Genomic DNA, 19,273 nt, shown 5'->3' with positions numbered 1-19,273 from the left:
GATACAGAGAAACTATAAGGAGTTAAACAAGAACAGGTACATTAGTTGAATCTATTCATCTGTCTGAAGTACACTCCCAGGTATTTGTACTGAGATAAACCTCCTCCCCCTGTATAGAGAGACAGGTGACAGGACTCCATCACCAGCTCCTTTGTTTTACTGATCTTAAGTAAAACACACTAGATCCACAGTAGTTGTCTTAAAACCCCCTTCAATGTTGCAGCTCTGTGATCCACAGAGAGTAAATGTTTAACAACAGACTTAAAGAACTGAAGACAGAAATAGTTTTTTCACATCAGTAAATCTTGATTTTATTGGTACATTCTTTACACCCACTTCTGTGGACATCATGAGACATCAGACATGCAAATCACTAAGTTCTCTATCACATGTATTCTAAATTTAAAAGCACAGGTCAATTTGTGATTATACTGTGACTTTTTATTCACTGATTCCTGGGAGGTTTACTTGATCTTGATGTATGAGATGTGAACATGGAACTCAGTAAAGTTGAATGTAATGGCATCTGTACAGAGAGATAAGAGAAGAATAAATAACAAGAGACGTAATACCACAAAATCATATCATTATAAATACCTGGAAATGTGTTAAAAACAAATGTATGTAGTTTTCACAGATCTGTATGAGTTAATAAATTAGTGGTAACATGATGAAGGTCAAGTTATCAGAGGTACAGTGACACACATTCTCCAACAGAGGTCACTAAAGAAAAGAAGAAGAATGAGACGTGGATTTAAAACAGTAGACACACATGAAGGGTCAGAATAAATATGACATTTACATTTACATTTTTACATTTAGTCATTTAGCAGACGCTTTTATCCAAAGCGACTTACAAGTGAGGAACAAGGCAAGCAAACAAAATCTAAGTCAAGGAGAAACAACATCAAAGCAAAGTGCTATCGAAAAAGTGTTTCTGTTTCAAGAGATGTTAGAAAGAAAGGGTAGAATTTTTTCTTTTTTTTTTTTTTTTTTTAAGTGCAAAGGAAGATGCGGAAGAGTTCTGTTTCCTGCAGTTTTTTAAAGATTGCTAGCGAGGTGGCTGAGCGTGCAGAGATAGGCAGCTCATTCCACCATCGTGGGATCACTGAGCTGAACAGTTTTCCTTGGTGTCGACTGTGTGGTGCTGGTACCACCAGACGACGTTCCCTGGTTGAGCGCAGTGGATGGGAGGGGATGTAGACCTGAACGATTGAATTGAGATAAGATGGAGCTGTGGAGTTGACCACTCTGTAGGCAAGAGACAGAGCTTTGAACTTGATCCTTGCAGCCACAGGAAGCCAGTGCAAAGATCTGAAGAGCGGTGTGACATGAGACCTTTTAGGTTGATTGAAAATGAGGCGTGCTGCTGCAATTTGGATCATCTGGAGGGGTTTGGTCGTGGATGCTGGTAAACACACACACACACACACACACACACACACACACACACACACACACACACACACACACACACTCGAACTCCTTCCCTTCTTCAAAGGGAAAGCTTTGGCCATAGTTATTATCCCAGTTGCCCCCCTGGCTAGCAGTGACGAGCACTTTTGACATGCAGAGCTATGTCACTGTCACTGAAGCCGATATTCACATTAAACCTGAAGCACAAAGAAACAAAAACATTCATCATACATCAAGCAGTGTGACATGACCTCATGTTTGTATTGATTGTTGGGTCCACAATAACCACAACACTTTTCATACGTGGAAAGACAAACACAATAAAGCACAACAAGGACACTCTTTGGCCTTTTTACTTGCAAGGGGAGCCGGCCTGAGGTCTTAGCATCATAAATGCTTCACCCAGGAATTTCCAACTCCGACTCTGTCCGTCCCCCCTTTTGTGACAGCTTTTTATTACAAATGAGACACACACTGAAGTACAGATGTGGGCTGGTATGGTTAAAGGATGATCATTTTACAAGGAAAAGAACTCCATACAAGGATAAAACACTGCTCACAGGTGTATAGCAACAAGAACTGGTCAACTCTGAGACTGCTGACCTTTTTTCTGACCTTTCCTGCTTTGTGTCTGTGTGCAGAGTGCAGCATCAGCAGAGTATAACATGTTCCTGTTGCTGACAGGATTAAACATCAAACACATGTATCCTTCATAATGACAAGAAGTAAGAAACAAGAAATTAGCCTTATGAGTAAAGTAACATTGTAATAAGAAAATTATAAATCAGTGAGTGAATCATTTTTACTCTAACATTGATGCTGCAAATAGTGACATACAGACACATGAGGAATGTTAGGTGATAAATGAAAAGTGTAACTGACATCTCACTGTGCTCTTCTTGTATAACTGAACCAGTTCAACTGTGCTGCAGACAATGACAGCTGTTTGTAGGAACACCAACGTCTCACAGCTCTCTTTCAGAGACTCTGAGAAATTCAAAGTTCTGTGAACCAGGGAACCCACGAAGTACAGAGGCTCATGTGACCCAAAAGAAGCATCAGTGGACTCCAGACAGACAGGAAGTAGAGTGAGAGTGAAGCTCTCTGATTGTGAGAGTGAAGCTCTCTGATTGTGAGAGTGAAGCTCTTGTGAGTACAGGGTCACCTGGAGGAGGTGTGAAATATGTGAGGATACAGGTGGTGGGACTACTTACAAACTACTTACAAACTACTCAGCCCGACTAATCTTCAGACCTGGGAAAAGATCGAGTCATTGTCTTGCCCTTGTTCCACTGGGAGAGGGTTTTTGGAACATCTCCTTAGCAGCTCCCCCAAAGCCCATGTACACTATGTTTGGGGCAATGACCTGATGCTAAAGACAGACATACTGATATGATAATAACGACCATAAACACCAGTAAATGATGTTAGTGAACATTTAAGCTTCAAGCTAAATTCATTTGATCTTTTTACATTGAACATCTAGAAACTCAGAGACTCTGCACTCTGTTATTTTGTACTGACTGGTTTCACGTCTGTGATATTTCAGTTTCTGTTGCCCTCTTCTGGTTGGTTACAGTTAACCACATGGTGTTTACATGAGGCTGTAATATTTATCATGTTGAAAGAAAAATGTGTATATTTTAATGGAAATTACACCAACTCCAAAGAAGTGTATTTAATAAAGCTTTATAGATTTTAACATAATAATTGATAAAGTAAAATTTCAGCAGTGCTCCAGTCCAGTGAACACAGCTAATGTTGTGTTGAAAGGTGTGTGGAAAAATGAGAAATGCTATACCACATGTGATTAGTCTTAAGCTGTGATTGGTGTAAAGTCTCATTCTCTGCAGTGTTCATTTCTTCTCCAATCACTCCATGTCTGGATGTCTCCACCCTGAATACATCCTCCAACTGCAGAGTCATCAGAACTTCTGAAGCTAGTAGAACTCTGAGTAGTACTTAAAGTCTGAGGTACACGTTTTGTTATCTGTTTCAGTTTGTTGTAGTCGTCTTAAAACTTTTCTGAACATTATGAAGAAAGAACTGAAGACAGAAAATGATTTTTCACATTTGTGAATCTTGATTTTATTGGTAAATTGCTGAGCACACATTTGTGGACATCATGAGACATCAGACATGAACAAATCCTTTCCACATGTGTAAAGTTGATTGTATTAGTAAATCACTGAGTCTTCTATCACATGTATTCAGGTCAATATGTGATTATTATGTGACTTTATTTGAATTCACTGATTCCTGGGAGGTTTACTTGATCTTAAAACTTGTGATGCGAACATCATGATCAACAAAGATCATTGGGTAGATCTCTGCACCGAGGCGATTAGGGAAGCGGAAAACAGAGTCATCTGGTAAAATCACCAAGAACTCAGCAGACTTGAATTCAATGGAAATCTGTAGAGAGATAAATGAAGAATGAGTAACAAGAGAGAGAATAACACAAAATCATATCATTATAAATACCTGGAAATATATCAAAAACAAATGTATGTAGTTTTCACAGATCTGTATGAGTTAATAAATTAGTGGTAACATGATGAAGGTCAAGTTATCAGAGGTACAGTGACACACATTCTCCAACAGAGGTCACTAAAGAAAAGAAGAAGAATGAGACGTGGATTTAAAACAGTAGACACACATGAAGGGTCAGAATAAATATGACACACACACACACACACACACACACACACACACACACACACACACACACCTCGAACTCCTTTCCTTCTTCAAAGGGAAAGCTTTGGACGCATTGCTCTTCTCCCCAGGTTCCTCCCTGGCAAGAGTTGAAGACCACTTTTCTTATGTAATTCAAGTGGTTAAATCGCGGGTCGACATGCAGAGCTATGTCTTTGTCACTGAAGCCGATATTCACATTAAACCTGAAGCACAAAGAAATAAAAACATTCATTATATTTTAAAATTATTCATTATGTTTCAAACTGATAAGATGACTCAGGGGGTTTGAAACTTTACAGAAACAGTTCAGAAATATTGTTTTACATTATCACCACTTACCGTGCAGCATTCGGTTTAGGAACTCCAGTAATAGTCAGAGTCTCTCCAACGTTAAAGGACGCGTTCATTAGGGTCAAAACCTGTGGACAGAAGAAGACGATACAGTCAGTTGTTGTGTGATACTAACACCTGTCAGTAACTCCGTCCTCTTATGACCACAAATGTCAGATCTTTGACATATTGTATTTGCAGGTGTCAGGGAGCCAATAATTATTTAGACATTCAGCATTTTTGGAATCAAATATTTCTTATAACTGAACCTGCTTTAACTAAATCAAGTCCAGCTGCCACTGAACAACCTGGAAGACTGAGAACCTTCACAGGTATTATCACATCATGTTCCATAGGTATGAACCTGTAAATATTCTAGTCTGTCTAATGTCAGTAATACAGATACAGAGGACAGTTAGACTTTTAAAATATGACCCAACACTCATCACCTACCTGAGGAGTCAGAAATACACAGAATAAAAAATGAAATAATACTTACTCTCTTACTCATCTTTGCAGATGTCGTTAATAAAAGCTGAAGAGAAATGAGAGTGAGTGTGAATTTTTGTCTGTCTCTTTATATCAGTCCTGTGGAAACTAACTCAGGGAGTAACCTGCCTCTGGACCAATGACAGTCAACAAGTCTCAGCACTTCCTTAACAGGAAAGGTGATGAACTAAATCTGTGTATTTGAATGTCAGATTCCTGTTAATTCTACTTAAAGAAGGAAGTCCAGTTGTCAAGACTCAACTTCCAGAGAACTTTTACCAACATGTTTCTGTTAATTCCACCTCCTGCACACATAAATCCAGTTTTGTAGTTAATTAATTACTGACATGCAACAAATAACAACTACATAAAGCTCAAATATCTCTTTGAGTTCTCATATTACCACATTGTTTACTCTGTGTCTCATGGGAACCTGTACAATCGAGTTTCCGACTGTAAACTGGGGGTAAACACTATAGAAAAATAAGGTCACCTGTGTGGCTCCTTATCAGTATTGATCAGAACGGCAAAGAGGCAAAAAAAAATTTCCTTCAGGAGGTCACAGAACAAACTTTGGACAACAGTCGAGTTTATTTGGATTTTAGAAAATAAGAAAAATTCTGAAAACACAAAACGGCTCAGAGATGATCTGTCTGAGGAGACTCAGGTCCTTCAACGTCTGCAGCACCAGCTGATGATGTTCTATGAGTCTGTGGTTCCAGTGTCATCTTCTATGCTGTGGTCTGCTGGGGCCACAACATGAAGGTGTCAGACACTAACAGACTAAACAAACTGATCAGGAGGAGCTGGTTCGATTTCTGGGAGATTTACTTGATCTTAACGTGTGAGATGTGAACATGGAACTCAGTAGCGTTGAATCTAATGGTCAGAGAGAAAAACTAACAATGAGTGATGTGGAGGAAATTTCAAAAAAATGATGAGAGAAAGTCTGTTTGTCTCTGTCGTTCTGTATTCGTTGTACACATAATGTGGTGCAAGACAACTCTGAACCTCTGTGTCCACACACTTCTTTCTATGTGTGCTGAAGCATGTAAACAGACAACCAATCACATTTCCTCATTTCGCTCTTACTCAAGCATCGTTGCAGAAAGAGGAAAGTTGCTTTCACATTATATCAACCAGATGTGGTCAGTGATACAGCTGACAAACAGTCTTTGTACACAGAGCATCCTGAGTTTTCTGCACATCCAGTTTCATATATAAAAGCAACAGGTCAAACATTAAAAGGTCACAATATAACATTTCTTCTATAGTAACAAGAGACATAATATCACAAACTTATATCATGATAAATACCTGGAAACAAATTCATATAGTTTCCTAGATCTGAAAAAGTTAATAAATTATAAACAGGTTCAAGCTGGGACAGACCTCAGAATTCATCTAACAAGGTTTTATTAAAGAAATAAGTTAGTGACATAGAAAAGTAAGAAATAATAGTTTCATTACTAGAATTTAACAAATGTTAAATGACCTACAGTACTGTGTAAAAGTCTTAGGCACCATTTGCTTTGTTCTTTTATGAACGATGACCAGTGTTTATTTCTCTCTTTGTTTTTAACTTAGAAAAACAAAAAGTGGTTTCTTGGCTTCTCTCCTTCCACAAATAAATATTTCTGGTCAAGCTTCTTCAGGCTGCAGAAGCAAATTGGCATCCACATGAAGCCGCCAGATGCTGAACCTGGTCCTTGCTGGACTTCTGATCTCTCATAGAGGAAACTTAAGATAAGATAAGATAAGATATTCTTTATTGATCCCACATTGGGGAAACTTCTCATCAGATCTTCCACTTCTGTTTTTGTCCTTGACCTCTCCAGATTCCTTTACAGGAATCTATAAATGTAATATTTAATGTTTGTCACTTTAGCCAACATAAGCAGTTTATTCTGATGTTTTTGTGTTTTTTATCACTGTGCAACTCATTTTCTATGGACACTAGCTGTATTCTAATCAAGAGACTACAATATAAATAGTTTTATACTTATAATAGCACTGCTAAACCAAATAAAAAAGTAATGGTGCCTAAGACCTTTGCACAGTACTGTAGGTTAAAATTAGTGACCTAATGTTGAGAAGGAATATAATAATAGAAAAATAATCATGTTTCAGTCCCATCAGAACAGCACTGTTAGATTTTAAAATTATACATTTAGTCATTAGGCAGATGCTTTTATCCAAAGCGACTTACAAGGGTGGGCAGAGGAAGTGTAAGGAGTTATTGCCAAAGGACCCCTACTGGAGGTAGGACACAGCTGGGATTCAAACCCCAGTCTCCCGCATGGAAGGCAGTGATCTCACCACTAAACTAACCAGCCGCTGAAATACAGGAACATACAGCAGTTTAACACTGTAGTAAAAAAGATGTTTTCTCCCACAGGCTCATTGGAGAATTCATAGGATATTAACATATCAACAGGAAGTTATATGAGAGGAAGATTTGACTCAGATGAGTTAGGACAGCTGGTTAGTGTAGTGATAACATCACTGCCTCCCATGTGGGAGACTGGGGTTTAAATCCCAGCTGTAGCCTTCCTTCAGTAGGGGTCCTTAGGCAAGACTTCCTCAAATGTAAATGTAGGACATTTTCCTTTTTTCTGATGTATAAACAAAAATGGAACTACGACACAATTGTGAAAACCTGAAGGCCTTGATTTACACCCCCTCACTCAAACCACTTGAATTCTCTGTCTAAACTGTGAAATCAAATGTATGTTTGTCCTTTGTCCTTTAGAAGAAAGTCCAGTTGACACAACTTCCAGGTAACTTCACTTATCTTTACTGCAACATCTGATTAACACAAAATGATAAGAACATTACATTAAACAAGGCAGAGACAAGCTTGTGATGCTTGTTAACATGCTTCTGTCAGATCAACTCGTTCAGCCTGTGCAGAATAGTGTGATGCTGATCTGCCCAAGTCCATCCAGTCTCTGCAGAGTCACATTAACAGTTCAAGGTCAGGATGAATCTCTTGTCTCTGTCTCGTTAAAATCCTGGAGTGAAGCTCAGCGTTTCTTCGTCCTCTGACTAAAAGTAACATTAAACACTAAAATCAAACTGTTAATGTTCAGTTCCTATTTAATAAATCTGGTTTAATCCACAATCATATTTTAAAGAAAGGATTGATGTCACATGTCTGAGACCTGGAATAAACCTGAGGCCTACTCACTTTAAGTCCTGCCCTCCTGGAGGACAAGACCGGACCCCCACCAGTGGTTGTGGTGGGGGTCCAGTCTTACACCAGCGTGCTGATCTGACACTCTGAAACCCCTCCCTCTTCCTAAACTATCTACCTTTGAATACACAGTAGTCAGTACTGACCCTTCTTATCTCCAGTCTCCAAGTTTACAACCATAAAACCATTTTGATCTTTTACATCCACCTAATTCCAAACCACAACACTGAAATAAAACATTAATCCTCCAGATTAAATGCTGATTTTACAAATCTGTCTGTTGTCCCACAATTCACCTCAGTAGGTGAATCAGTTAACTATTGCACTAACGGCCTCCAAGAACCCAAACTTGCAGCAATCACAAAGAGGAGCAGTGCAATAGTTTTATTCCCCATTTTACAACCAAAGTAGAACCTATTCACTCGTCACTTTCTGTTTCCAGTCCATCACCTCTGGACCTGCTCACATCAAAGCCTGAACGCTGTCTCTCACTGTTTTCTGTCACCACAGCAGAGAAGTTGAGGGTTTTATACAGGAAGAGACAGAGCTGTCTGTCACAGAGCGGTGAACCTCAGTCAGAGCTCTTTATAGAAACAATACATGGTTTTACACAACACGACAGAGCTGAGATACATTCAGTGACTTGAACTTGAATCAGTTCACATCAATGTTCCCTTTTTGTTTTCCAAATTGTTTCTGTTCTATGTCACAACCAGCTCAAATGTTCGAGGCAGAATCTAATTTATTTACAAAATAAAAATAAAAAGATGAGATGTGGTGTTCTGTAGGGTCAGTGGTGAGAAAAATGCCAAAAATATAAATCAAACACAGATTTTAATGAGACGCTCATAAGATTTTACACAGATTTTAATAGTAGCTGGAAGCAACATCTGGAATCTTGATTTTATTGGTAAATTGTTGAGCACACATTTGTGGACATCATGAGACATCAGACATGTACAAATCCTTTCCGCTTGTGTAAAGTTGATTGTATTAGTAAATCACTGAGTCTTCTATCACATGTATTCAGGTCAATATGTGATTATTATGTGACTTTATTTGAATTCACTGATTCCTGGGAGGTTTACTTGATCTTAAAACTTGTGATGTTTAGACCACACCGTAACTCTAGATGGCCTTTCTGTAACATCTAGTGCAACAGTCAAAGACCTTGGTGTGATTCTAGATTCCAGTCTTTCATTTGAAGCTCATGTAGATAATATCACCAGGACAGCTTTCTTTCACCTCCAGAAATATTGCCAAGATAAGGAATATTTTGTCACTAAATGATGCAGAAAAATTAGTCCATGCTTTCATCACCTCTAGGTTGGACTACTGTAATGCCTTACTGTCTGGCTGTTCAACCAGGTGCATAAACAAGCTTCAGTTAGTTCAGAATGCAGCAGCGAGAGTCCTCACTAGAACCAGAAGATACGATCACATCTCGCCTATCTTATCTACACTTCATTGGCTCACTGTGAAATTTCGCATTGATTTTAAAATACTACTTTTAACATTTAAAGCATTAAATGGTCTCGCGCCGCAGTATCTAAGTGAACTGCTAGTGTCTTATGATCCACTACGCCTACTTCAATCAAAGGATGCAGGCTGCCTGTCAGTACCTGGTATCATGAAAACTACAGCTGGGGGCAGAGCTTTTTCTTACAAAGCCCCAAAGTTATGGAATAGCCTTCCAAATAGCGTTCGGGACTCAGACACAGTCTCAATCTAGCCACAGGGGTTGCAAGCCAGTGACTTCTGTGCCAGTCCCAAGCCCGGATAAATAGAGAGGGTTGCGTCAGGAAGGGCATCCGGTGTAAAAATTGCCAAAAACAATCATGCGAATCGTCCATAAGACTTTTATACCGGATCGGTCGAGAATAGGGACTCTTAACTTTGGTACAATGAGAAATTGAAGGGGTGATGATGAATGTAGTCAGTGGGTATGCGCCACAGGTTGGCTGTGAGTTAGAAGAGAAGGAGAGATTCTGGAGTGAGTTTGATGAGGTCATAGAGAGTATCCCCAGAGGAGAGAGAGTTGTTGTTGGAGCAGACTTCAATGGACATGTCAGTGAGGGCAACAGAGGTGATGAGGAGGTGATGGGCAGGTTTGGTGTGAAGGAAAGGAATCTGGAAGGACAGATGGTGGTGGACTTTGCTAGGAAGATGGAAATGGCTGTAGTCAACACTTACTTCCAGAAGCGAGAGGAACATAGAGTGACATACAGAAGTGGAGGTAGGAGTACACAGGTGGACTACATCCTATGTAGACGAGGTCATTTGAGAGAGGTTAGTGACTGCAAAGTGGTGGTAGGAGAGAGTGTAGCCAGACAGCACCGCATGGTGGTGTGTAAGATGACTCTGGAGGTCAGGAAGAAGAAGAGAGGGAAGACAGAAAAGAAGACCAAGTGGTGGAAGCTAAAGAATGAAGAAACTTGTGAGGAATTCAGGCAGAAGTTGAGACAGGTTCTTGGTGGTCAGGATGAGCTTCCAGATGACTGGGAAACTACAGCAGAGGTTATCAGGGAAACAGGTAGGACTGTGCTAGGTGTGTCATCTGGAAAGAGGAAAGAAGGTAAAGACACTTGGTGGTGGAATGAGGAAGTACAGGAATGCATCCAGAGGAAGAGGTTGGCTAAAAGGAAGTGGGATGTAGAAAGGACTGAGGAAAGTAGACAGGAGTACAAGGAAGTGCAGCGTAGAGTGAAGAGGGAGGTGGCAAAGGCCAAACAGAAAGCTTACAATGAGCTCTATGACAGATTAGACACAAAGGAAGGAGAGAAGGACTTGTACAGGCTAGCCAGACAGAGAGATAGAGATGGGAAGGATGTGCAACAGGTAAGGGTGATTTGGACAGAGATGGAAAGGTGCTAACAACCCAGGAGAGTGTGCAGAAAAGATGGAAGGAGTATTTTGAGGAGCTGATGAACGAGGAAAATGACAGGGAAAGAAGAGAGGAAGATGTGGATGTTGTGGAGCAGGAAGTAGCAGAGATTGGAAAGGATGAGGTTAGGAAGGCTCTGAAAAGGATGAAGAGTGGAAAGGGTGTTGGTCCTGATGACATACCTGTGGAGGTGTGGAAGTGCTTAGGAGAGACAGCAGTGGAGTTTCTAACCAGTTTGTTCAATAGGATTCTAGAGAGTGAGAAGATGCCTGAGGAATGGAGGAGAAGTGTTCTGGTTCCGATCTTTAAGAACAAGGGTGACACGCAGAACTGCAGCAACTACAGAGGAATAAAGTTGACATGTATGAGAGAAGTATGATGGTGGTGAGATGTGATGTAGGTCAGACAGAGGAATTCCTCTGGCTCATCCTGACCACCCAGAACCTGTCTCAACTTCTGCCTGAATTCCTCACAAGTTTCTTCATTCTTTAGCTTCCACCACTTGGTCTTCTTTTCTGTCTTCCCTCTCTTCTTCTTCCTGACCACCAGAGTCATTTTACACACCACCATGCGGTGCAGTCTGGCTACACTCTCTCCTACCACCACTTCAGACAGAGGAGTTCAAGGTGGAGGTGGGACTACACCAAGAATCAGCTTCGAGTCCCTTCTTGTTTGCTATGCTGATGGACAGGCTGACAGATGAGGTCAGACAGGAATCTCCCTGGACAATGATGTTTGCGGATGACATTGTGATTTGCAGTGAGAGTAGAAAGCAGGTGGAGGAACAGCTGGAGAGGTGGAGGTTTGTTCTGGAAAGAAGAGGCATGAAGGTCAGTCGTAGTAAGACAGAATACATGTGTCTGAACGAGAGGGATCAAGGTAGAAGCGTTAGGTTACAGGGGGCTGAGGTGAAGAAGGTGCAGGAGTTTAAGTACTTGGGTTCAACAGTTCAGTGTGATGGAGAGTGTGGAAAAGAGGTGAAGAGGCGAGTGCAGGCAGGTTGGAGCGGGTGGAGGAAAGTGTCAGGAGTGTTGTGTGACAGAAGAGTGTCAGCAAGACTCAAAGGAAAGGTGTACAAGACAGTGGAGAGACCAGCTCTGCTCTATGGGTTAGAGACGGTAGCAGTGAGACAGAGACAAGAGGCTGAGATGGAGGTAGCAGAGATGAAGATGTTGAGGTTCTCCTTAGGAGTGACCAGGTTAGACAGAATAAGGAACGAGTACATCAGAGGGACGGCTCACGTTGTCTGTGTTAGCAAAGTCAGAGAGGCCAGACTGAGATGGTTTGGACATGTTCAGAGGAGGGATAGTGAGTATATTGGTAGAAGGATGTTGGAGATGGAGCTGCCAGGCAGGAGGGCAAGAGGACGACCAAAGAGGAGATATATGGATGTCTTAACAGAGGACATGAGGTTGGCTAGTGTTAGGGTAGAAGATGTTCATGATAGAGTTAGGTGGAGAAGGATGATTCGCTGTGGCGACCCCTGATGGGAAAAGCCATGGGAAAAAAAATATTTCCAGATATTTATAATATGATTTTTTATTTTCTTAATTTTCTTAATTTTATACTTTGACCTTTTAATGTTTAACCCCAAGGTGAAGACATGTTTGTTTTATTTATAAAAACTGGCTGTGCAGAAAACTCTGGTTGATATGATGTACAATCGACTTTCCTCTTTCTGCAAAGATGCATGAGAAAGTGCAAAATGAGGAAATTTGCTTGGTTTAAAGTTTGTTCACATGCTTCAGCACGATTTGAAAAGAACTGTGTGGACACAGGTTCAGAGTTGTCTTCCACCACAATATGTGTACAACAAATGAAGAACAACAAAGACAAGCAGACTTTCTCTCATCATTTTTTGAAATGATTAAATTAATTACATTAAAATTTCCTCCACATTACTTGTCCATTTTTCTCTCTCTGACCATTAGATTCAACTTTACTGAGTTCAATGTTCACATCTCATACATCAAGATCAAGTAAACCTCTCAGGAATCAGTGAATAAAAAGTCACAGTAGAATCACAAATTGACCTGTGCTTTTAAATTTAGAATACATGTGATAGAGAACTTAGTGATTTGCATGTCTGATGTCTCATGATGTCCACAAAAGTGGGTTCAAGAATGTACCAATAAAATCAAGATTTACTGATGTGAAAAAACTATTATCTGTCTTCAGTCCTTTTACTCTTTTGTTCACATATTCACTCACTTTGCTTTGAGCCTTTTGTATTTTCAAAATATTTCTTATTTTTCTAAAGTCCAAGTCTGTTGTCCAAAGTTTGTTCTGTGATCTCCTGAACAAAAAGTATTTTTTGTTGTTCTGATCAATACTGATAAGGAGCCACACAGGTAACCTTATTTTTCTATAGTGTTTACCCCCAGTTTACAGTCGGAAACTTGATTGTACAGGTTCCCATGAGACACAGAGAGCAAACAATGTGGTAATATGAGAACTCAAAGAGATATTTGAGCTTTATGTAGTTGTTACTTGTTGCATGTTGGTCATTAATTAACTATTAAACTGGATGTGTGTGTGTGTGTGTGTGTGTGTGTGTGTGTGTGTGTGTGTGTGTGTGTGTGTGTGTGTGTGTGTGTGTGTGTGTGTGTGTGTGTGTGTTTGTGCAGGAACATGTTCTATGCACTTCTACAGGAGAATTTATAGGCTATTAAGAGAAAGCTGTATGAGAGGAAGATTTTTTTGAACTCAGATGAGGAGTGTTATGATTGATTGTTTACACAAAAATGGAACTACGACACAATGGTGAAATGCTGAAGACCTCCACCCCTGTTGAGTGAGGGGGTGTTGATTTACATATGGAAATCTTCCCCACGTCGGAGTGAAGCTCAGCGTTTCTTCTTCGTCCTCTGACTAAAAGTAACATTAAACACTAAAATCAAACTGTTAATGTTCAGTTCCTATTTAATAAATCTGGTTTAATCCACAATCATATTTAAAAGAAAGGATTGATGTCACATGTCTGAGACCTGGAATAAACCTGAGGCCTACTCACTTTAAGTCCTGCCCTCCTGGAAGACAAGACCGGACCCCCACCAGTGGTTGTGGTGGGGGTCCAGTCTTACACCAGCGTGCTGATCTGACACTCTGAAACCCCTCCCTCTTCCTAAACTATCTACCTTTGAATACACAGTAGTCAGTACTGACCCTTCTTATCTCCAGTCTCCAAGTTTACAACCATAAAACCATTTTGATCTCTTACATCCACCTAATTCCAAACCACAACACTGAAATAAAACATTAATCCTCCAGATTAAATGCTGATTTTACAAATCTGTCTGTTGTCCCACAATTCACCTCAGTAGGTGAATCAGTGAACTATTGCACTAACGGCCTCCAAGAACCCAAACTTGCAGCAATCACAAAGAGGAGCAGTGCAATAGTTTTATTCCCCATTTTACAACCAAAGTAGAACCTATTCACTCGTCACTTTCTGTTTCCAGTCCACCACCTCTGGACCTGCTCACATCAAAGCCTGAACGCTGTCTCTCACTGTTTTCTGTCACCACAGCAGAGAAGTTGAAGGTTTTATACAGGAAGAGACAGAGCTGTCTGTCACAGAGCGGTGAACCTCAGTCAGAGCTCTTTATAGAAACAATACATGGTTTTACACAACACGACAGAGCTGAGATACATTCAGTGACTTGAACTTGAATCAGTTCACATCAATGTTCCCTTTTTGTTTTCCAAATTGTTTCTGTTCTATGTCACAACCAGCTCAAATGTTCGAGGCAGAATCTAATTTATTTACAAAATAAAAAGATGAGATGTGGTGTTCTGTAGGGTCAGTGGTGAGAAACCCACAAAATATAAATCAAACAGAGGTTTTAATGAGAAGCTCCTCTAGGAGACAGACTTTAATAGTAGCTGGAAGGTGTGTGTTTAAACCAGGTGTTCCCAGTCAGCACCACTGGACAGCCCCGCCCACCAATCACCTGTACCTGCAAGAGAGAAACAAACCAGGTTCAGAGACCAGAGAGATGATCGTCCTTGTAAACCACTAGATGTCACCACTTCTGCATTAATGTAAAGTGAAGCTGGAAACACATTTTCTGTACGAATCTGGACAAAAGTATATTTAAAAGATTTTTTATGCATTTTTTAAAACACAGCTCTTCTGAAAATGTAACATCAGTTATGTTTACACCAGAATCTGTCTGTGTTATTCTGCACGTGTGGTACTTTGACTTTAATTAATCTGCATTAGATGCTGTTTTTCTTTTATCTAATGTATCTGATTTTGTTCATTCAATGGTTATCAATGGTTATCAATGGTTATCCAAACCTTCTTATGATTTGCTTATAACTGTAAATAATTCTAATTTCCTGAAAGGTATTAACAGAACTATCACTGGATATTTTAGGTTCTACCAAGACAGAATCTGAAAGTTAATTAAAAAACAACAATCCACACAGAGCATGTATTAACTACATCACCACATGTCCTTTATGTGCTGAAATGTGGACTAAGATTCTACATTTAAGATTTGAAATACACTGTTTTCTTAGTGGAGTACTTATTTTAATACTGAAAAAATGGAGATGGCTGAAGACAGCTTTTAATTATTTAGGTTTGGATGCTTTCCAGCCCACAACTGAAGTGACTGTTAGATCCTTTAGAAAGCTTTATTCAAGCTCAACTCAAAGATAAATACAGAATATATGGATCAGATTAAAGAGCTGTAAAATACCGTTTAGAAGATGTGCAGGCTGTTAACGATCAATTATCCTTAATTAGTCCTATTTAGCAGAAACAGCGAGAAAACAACGAAAAACCATAAAATCAGGAACAGAAACATAAATATACATAACAAACTATAATAAGTGACTTACAGTTTGATGGACGCACAACAACAGATACAATCAACTTAAGGGTACTTCTACTTGTAGTGGAACATTGTTCTGGTCAGGTACTTGTACTTTACTTAATCATCATGTTCCTAGAAGCAGAACAGGTCGGGGTGGAGGAGTAGCAGAAATCTTCTACTCAGACTTATTAATCAACTCCAGAACTAAACATAGTTTGAATTCACTCTTAGCTTCTCTGAATCAGTCCTGTTTGTTATTTTGTACCGTCCTCCTTTAGTTTTTAACTGAATTCTCAAAGTTTCTATCTGATTTAGTTCTTAGTGCAGAAGAAGCTACAGATTTGTGAATTGTACCATGGAGCTAACTTCCTCTGATTCACTAGCTTCTTTTCAGAGTAACAGTATCGAGTATTGTTCCGAGTGAGACTGCACTACATTTTAAAATGGATCATTGTGTTTAAAATGGATCCTTCATAGCCTCAAATTACTGAGGAAATCTTTCTGTCTTTATGTCTGTGTTGTAGGTATGTAACGAATGTTCCTCGTGTTCAAACCAGTCTGTGCATCTTACAGGAGAAATGAAGCAAGTAGAGATCGAGAGAAACTATAAGGAATTAAACAAGAACAGGTACCTGTTACATTACAGTACATTACATTTACGGTATCTAAGAAATCCACCCTTCCCTCAAATGATCAGGTGCTCTGTCTCTCCACAGCCGAGGTGAGGAAGACTCTACGCAGAATCAACCCACGGAAGGCTGCTGGTCCTGACAACGTTCCTGGCAGGGTCCTCAGGGAATGCGCAGATCAGCTCGTGGATGTCTTCACTGACACCTTCAACATCTCCCTGAGCAGCGCCGTTGTTCCTACATGCCTCAAGTCAACGACCATCGTGCCGGTGCTGAAGACGCTCCTGCCTCAACGACTACCGCCCTGTTGCACTCACACCCATCATCATGAAGTGCTTCGAGATGCTGGTCATGAGGCACATCAAGTCCCAGCTTCCACCCTCACTGGACCCGCTGCAGTTTGCATATCGTCCAAACCGTTCCACGGACGATGCCATCACCACTACTCTCCACCTGGCCCTCAGCCATCTGGACAACAAGGACACATATGTTTGAATGCTGTTCATAGACTTCAGCTCAGCATTCAACACCATCATTCCCCAGCAGCTGATTGGGAAGCTGAGCCGACTGGGTCTGACCACCTCCCTTTGCAACTGTATCCTGGACTTCCTGACTGGGAGACCCCAGTCAGTCCGGATCGGGAACAGCATCTCCAGCACCACCATGCTGAGCACTGGGGCCCCACAGGGCTGTGTGCTCAGTCCACTGCTGTTCACTCTGCTGACTCACGACTGCGTAGCTATGCACAGCTCGAATCAAATCATCAAGTTCGCTGATGACACAACTGTGGTGGGTCTCATCAGCAAGAACGACGAGTCAGCGTACAGAGAGGAGGTACATCAGCTCTCAGCCCACTATTGGTCGCTGCTGTTTTGTGCTTTGTGTTCTGTTTTTGAACTGTTTTCTGACGTCTGTCTGCACTTTTTCTTTGTGTTCTTGCACTGTTTGCACTAGGTTGCACAGGATGCACTTTATGTGTTTTGCTAGGACAACTTAGCAGTCCTCAGCCCCATGTTTGTCTTGTTGCTGTTTTATGTAGCACCATGGTTCTGGAGAAACGTCTCATTTCACTATGTACTGCTTCAGCTATATGTGGTTGGAATGACAATAAAGCTTCTTGACTTGACTTGACATTAGTTAGAATGTATTCATCTGTCTGAAGTACACTTTCAGGTATTTGTACTCAGATACAACCTCCACCTCCCTGTATAGAGAGATGGGGGACAGGACTCCATCACCAGCTCCTTTGTTTCACTGATGTTGAGTAAAACACTAGATCCACAGGAGTTGTCTTAAAACCCCCTTCAATGTTGCAGCTCTGTGATCCACAGAGAGAAAATGTGTAAACAAAAGAGTTAAAGAACTGAAAAAAGAAAATAGTTTTTTCAAAATAGTAAATCTTGATTTTATTGGTACATTCTTGAACACACTTCTGTGGACATCACGAGACATCAGACATTCAAATCACTAAGTTCTCTATCACATGTATTCTAAATTTAAAAAGGATGGTTTGAATTTATCAGGTACATCTGTGAATATTTGAAAGTCAAAATTTCATCATTCCTGTTATTTCCACCACCTGCACAGACAAACATACAGTTTTGTAGGTAATTAAATACTGACTTGCAACAAGGAAGAACTACATGAAGTTCAAATATCTCTTTGAGTTCTCATATTACCACAGTTTACCCTCTGTGTCTCATGGGAACCTGTACAATCGCGTTTCCAACTGTAAACTGGGGGGTATTTACTACATTTTAAAATGGTTCATTATGTTTAGAATGGATCCTTCACGGCCTCAAATTACTGAGGAAAAGTTAGCACGTAGTGTCTCTCTGTCTTTCTGTCTGTTTTTTAGATATGTAACCAGTGGTTTAAACCAGTCTGTACATTTTACAGGAGAAATAAATCAAGTAGAGACAGAGGGAAATAAAAAGTAATAAAGAGTTAAATATGTTCATGTAAATTACGTATATTCTATTTGGTTGTCAACTGTTGTGCAACTAAAGGAACAAATGAGAACAAATACCAAATCAAATTCAAATTCAAATTTTATTTGTCACATACACAGTCATACACAGTACGATATGCAGTGAAATGCTTAGGCGACTGCCCGTGACCTTAAAAAATAAAAGACTATTAAAGACTGTATAGGAAATAAATATAATAAAGAAGTAGAAGTAGATTTAACTAAAAATAAGAATGAGAGAATAAAGAATAAAATATCTATACAAGTAGATGTAGATTTGACTAAGAACAAAATATCTGTACAAGAATAAAATATCTGTACAGTACAATGTACAATATAAGAAAAATATAAGAAAATAATACCAATAATACTAGGGTGTACCTACTGTAGGTGAACAATGTAGAAAAATATAGAATTTGGAATTTTGTGTGGGAAGGAGTGTAGTATAAATAGAAATGTCCAGGGGGTTTGCAAGTATGCTGTAAAGTGTTCAGACTTAAAGTGACTTGTGCATAATAGAATAGATAGTAATATGAAAGGTGTGCAGTGACCACTAGGGTCGATGATTGTCCCGAATGTCCAAAGAGAGTGCAAGAAACATGAGTGTGTAAAGTGGGTCAGTAATATGTGGTGTGCTGGTTGAGAGTCCGTATCACCTGTGGGAAGAAGCTCCTCCTCAGTCTCTCTGACTGGTTTCACGTCTGTCATATTTCAGTTTCTGTTGCCCTCTTCTGGTTGGTTGGTTACAGTTAACCATATGGTGTTTACATGAGACTGTAATATTTATAACTTAGAAAGAAAACTTTGTATATTTTATTAGAAAATACAGCAACT

The 19,273-nt window shown here is 39.9% G+C and overlaps 1 protein-coding gene across 5 annotated transcripts in view; it reads right to left on the bottom strand.

Moving 5' to 3' along the window:
* Positions 1 to 443: 443 nt before the first annotated feature.
* The window catches only part of LOC113173165 (beta-galactoside-binding lectin-like), a 74,860-nt gene continuing 56,030 nt past the window's right edge, over positions 444 to 19,273 (bottom strand). For 2 of the 5 annotated variants that reach the window (XM_026376519.1, XM_026376520.1), the window contains exons 3-4: positions 4,148 to 4,319; positions 3,545 to 3,831 (exon numbers count right to left, since the gene is read on the bottom strand). In XM_026376519.1, the coding sequence (XP_026232304.1) occupies positions 3,685 to 3,831; positions 4,148 to 4,319 (319 nt within the window). In that variant the 3' untranslated portion in view covers positions 3,545 to 3,684. Of the gene's footprint in view, positions 474 to 3,544; positions 3,832 to 4,147; positions 4,320 to 4,455; positions 4,536 to 4,945; positions 4,991 to 19,273 lie in introns of those variants that run through there. The other 3 variants (XM_026376518.1, XM_026376517.1, XM_026376521.1) reach the window with 3 other exon arrangements.

The sequence above is a fragment of the Anabas testudineus genome, chromosome 21 (genome assembly GCF_900324465.2).
Source record: "Anabas testudineus chromosome 21, fAnaTes1.2, whole genome shotgun sequence".
In the NCBI taxonomy this organism is placed as follows: Eukaryota; Metazoa; Chordata; class Actinopteri; order Anabantiformes; family Anabantidae; genus Anabas; species Anabas testudineus.
This window is presented reverse-complemented; position numbering and strand designations above follow the sequence as displayed.